Source organism: Aphanomyces invadans (genome assembly GCF_000520115.1).
Source record: "Aphanomyces invadans strain NJM9701 unplaced genomic scaffold supercont1.64, whole genome shotgun sequence".
Taxonomy (NCBI): domain Eukaryota; phylum Oomycota; class Saprolegniomycetes; order Saprolegniales; family Verrucalvaceae; genus Aphanomyces; species Aphanomyces invadans.
The window spans coordinates 225,984-227,738 of NW_008580209.1; the positions used below are offsets into that span (position 1 = coordinate 225,984).

The following is a 1,755-nucleotide window of genomic DNA, read 5'->3' on the forward strand; positions in this document are numbered from 1 at the left end:
ACCGGGATTTTGGACGATGGACTTGATGCATTCAGTGGTCGAATTTCAAGTTTGCGTGTAGATGTTGATGAATAATTGGTTGTGATCGATTGTTTAGCATTTTGTACCTATTTAAGTTAATGCTGCGTTGAATTCGTTGTAGAACAACTGTTCGACTAGCGGGGGGAGATCAGTATTCATGCGTCGACGGGGCGAAAGTGACCCGCGTTGTTGATATTCTTCCTCCCATTGGATACTACTCTTGGCCCGCTGTTTGCAACCAGCGGATCGATTTTCGACGTGGGGAGGGCGACACACCTTAATCTCAATATTAACATTGCAAGTCATGTACACCCTCCCCACAACTCGGCGTTTTATCCATCCGTACATTGTTTTGTACTGTACTCGATGGAATGTCATCGGCTTGTGCGATGCCACGGCATTTCCAACGATGGCGCTGGCAGCATCGCTCTCCAACGCGCGGACCGTGGTGCCTGTCGGTTGCTGCTTGCTGCTTCTCCTATTCTGCGTCAACTTGCCCACGCTTCAAACATCCATGTCCCTGTCTTCGCTGTCCAACGGCGTCATCCACGGCAATGGCGCCCGTCCCTCGCAAGCTCACTTAGTCCTCACGTCGGGACCCGATGTCTGCAGCGTCCAGTTTGTCTTTGCTGGCCCAAAGCACGACTACACGACGTTCCACCGCATCAGCGCGTGGCTCGCTCGTGGTAGTCCCAAGTGCCCCATCGACCTCATTCGCGACGACCATCCGTTCCTCGCGGCCATCACGCCAGACGAGCGCGCCATGTATCTCGATGTCGCGTATCGCCCCATTCTCCAAGCCGACCTGCTCAAGCTCCTTGTGCTGTACTACCGCGGCGGTCTCGTCACCGACATGGACGTCGAACCGCTCAAGTCCTTTCCAGACCAGTGGGTTGGTCCTGGCACAGCGTTGGCCACGTGCGACGTGTTCTTTGGTGTCGAGGTGGACTGTTACGACGACGAGTGCATCCACTGGTACACTCGCAAGGGTCAGCTGCAGACGTGGACCATGTGGGCCCGACGGCCACGGTCGGCCTTCTTGAAGAACCTCCTCGCCCACATTGTCCAGCATTACAGCACCATGACCCCTCGCCACGACCCGAACGTGTCTGTGCAAGAAGTCGCAGGAAGCGCCGTGATCACAGACTATCTCGCGCAGTATGGTCAGTGGGGCCAACCCCACTACGACGTCCCTCTTGACGCGGCATCTTCTACGTTGGCCACCGACCGGAGCAAAGTCTTGCGTATGAAAGTCAACCCAACTTCCAACGAAGAGGTGTGCATCCTGGGGTCCGAGTGGACCGGTGGGGACTGCGTCGGCAAACCATCTTGTTTGGTTCGACATCATTGGGAAGGATCGTGGAAATCGGACGACGAACGCGCCAACAAGGGTTCAAGCGTGTGACTCGATTGGGTTGTTGTGTATCATTGCAGGATAACCCAGAGTTCGAAGCTCGTAAACATCCAAACAAACCTACGCAAGTAAAACACCCGACGACGGTGCGCACACTCACATTTCGGAGGGTACGCATATGGTGGACTCGGAGCAACTTTCGGACGTCCAAGTACGAAGCAGTCGAGGGTCGAAGCGATTTTGGAAGTTGGCTCACACGTCAGCTCGAGGGACCAGAGTGACTCTTTGAGACAGCTCGCCATTTCATACGAGAAATTGCGGAGCTGCTTGCTTGGCTGTGGGCCGTTGGACTGGGTCGTGGGGCATTTCTGGGCCATGCC

The 1,755-nt window shown here is 55.3% G+C and overlaps 1 protein-coding gene across 1 annotated transcript; it reads left to right on the forward strand.

Annotated features, from left to right (window-relative positions):
- The first annotated feature begins 415 nt into the window (after positions 1-415).
- Positions 416-1,529, forward strand: H310_14260 (hypothetical protein). Its single transcript, XM_008882078.1, has one exon. The coding sequence runs from the start codon at positions 431-433 to the stop codon at positions 1,424-1,426; it is 996 nt and encodes a 331-aa protein (XP_008880300.1). The 5' UTR covers positions 416-430; the 3' UTR covers positions 1,427-1,529.
- The last annotated feature ends 226 nt before the right edge of the window (positions 1,530-1,755 follow it).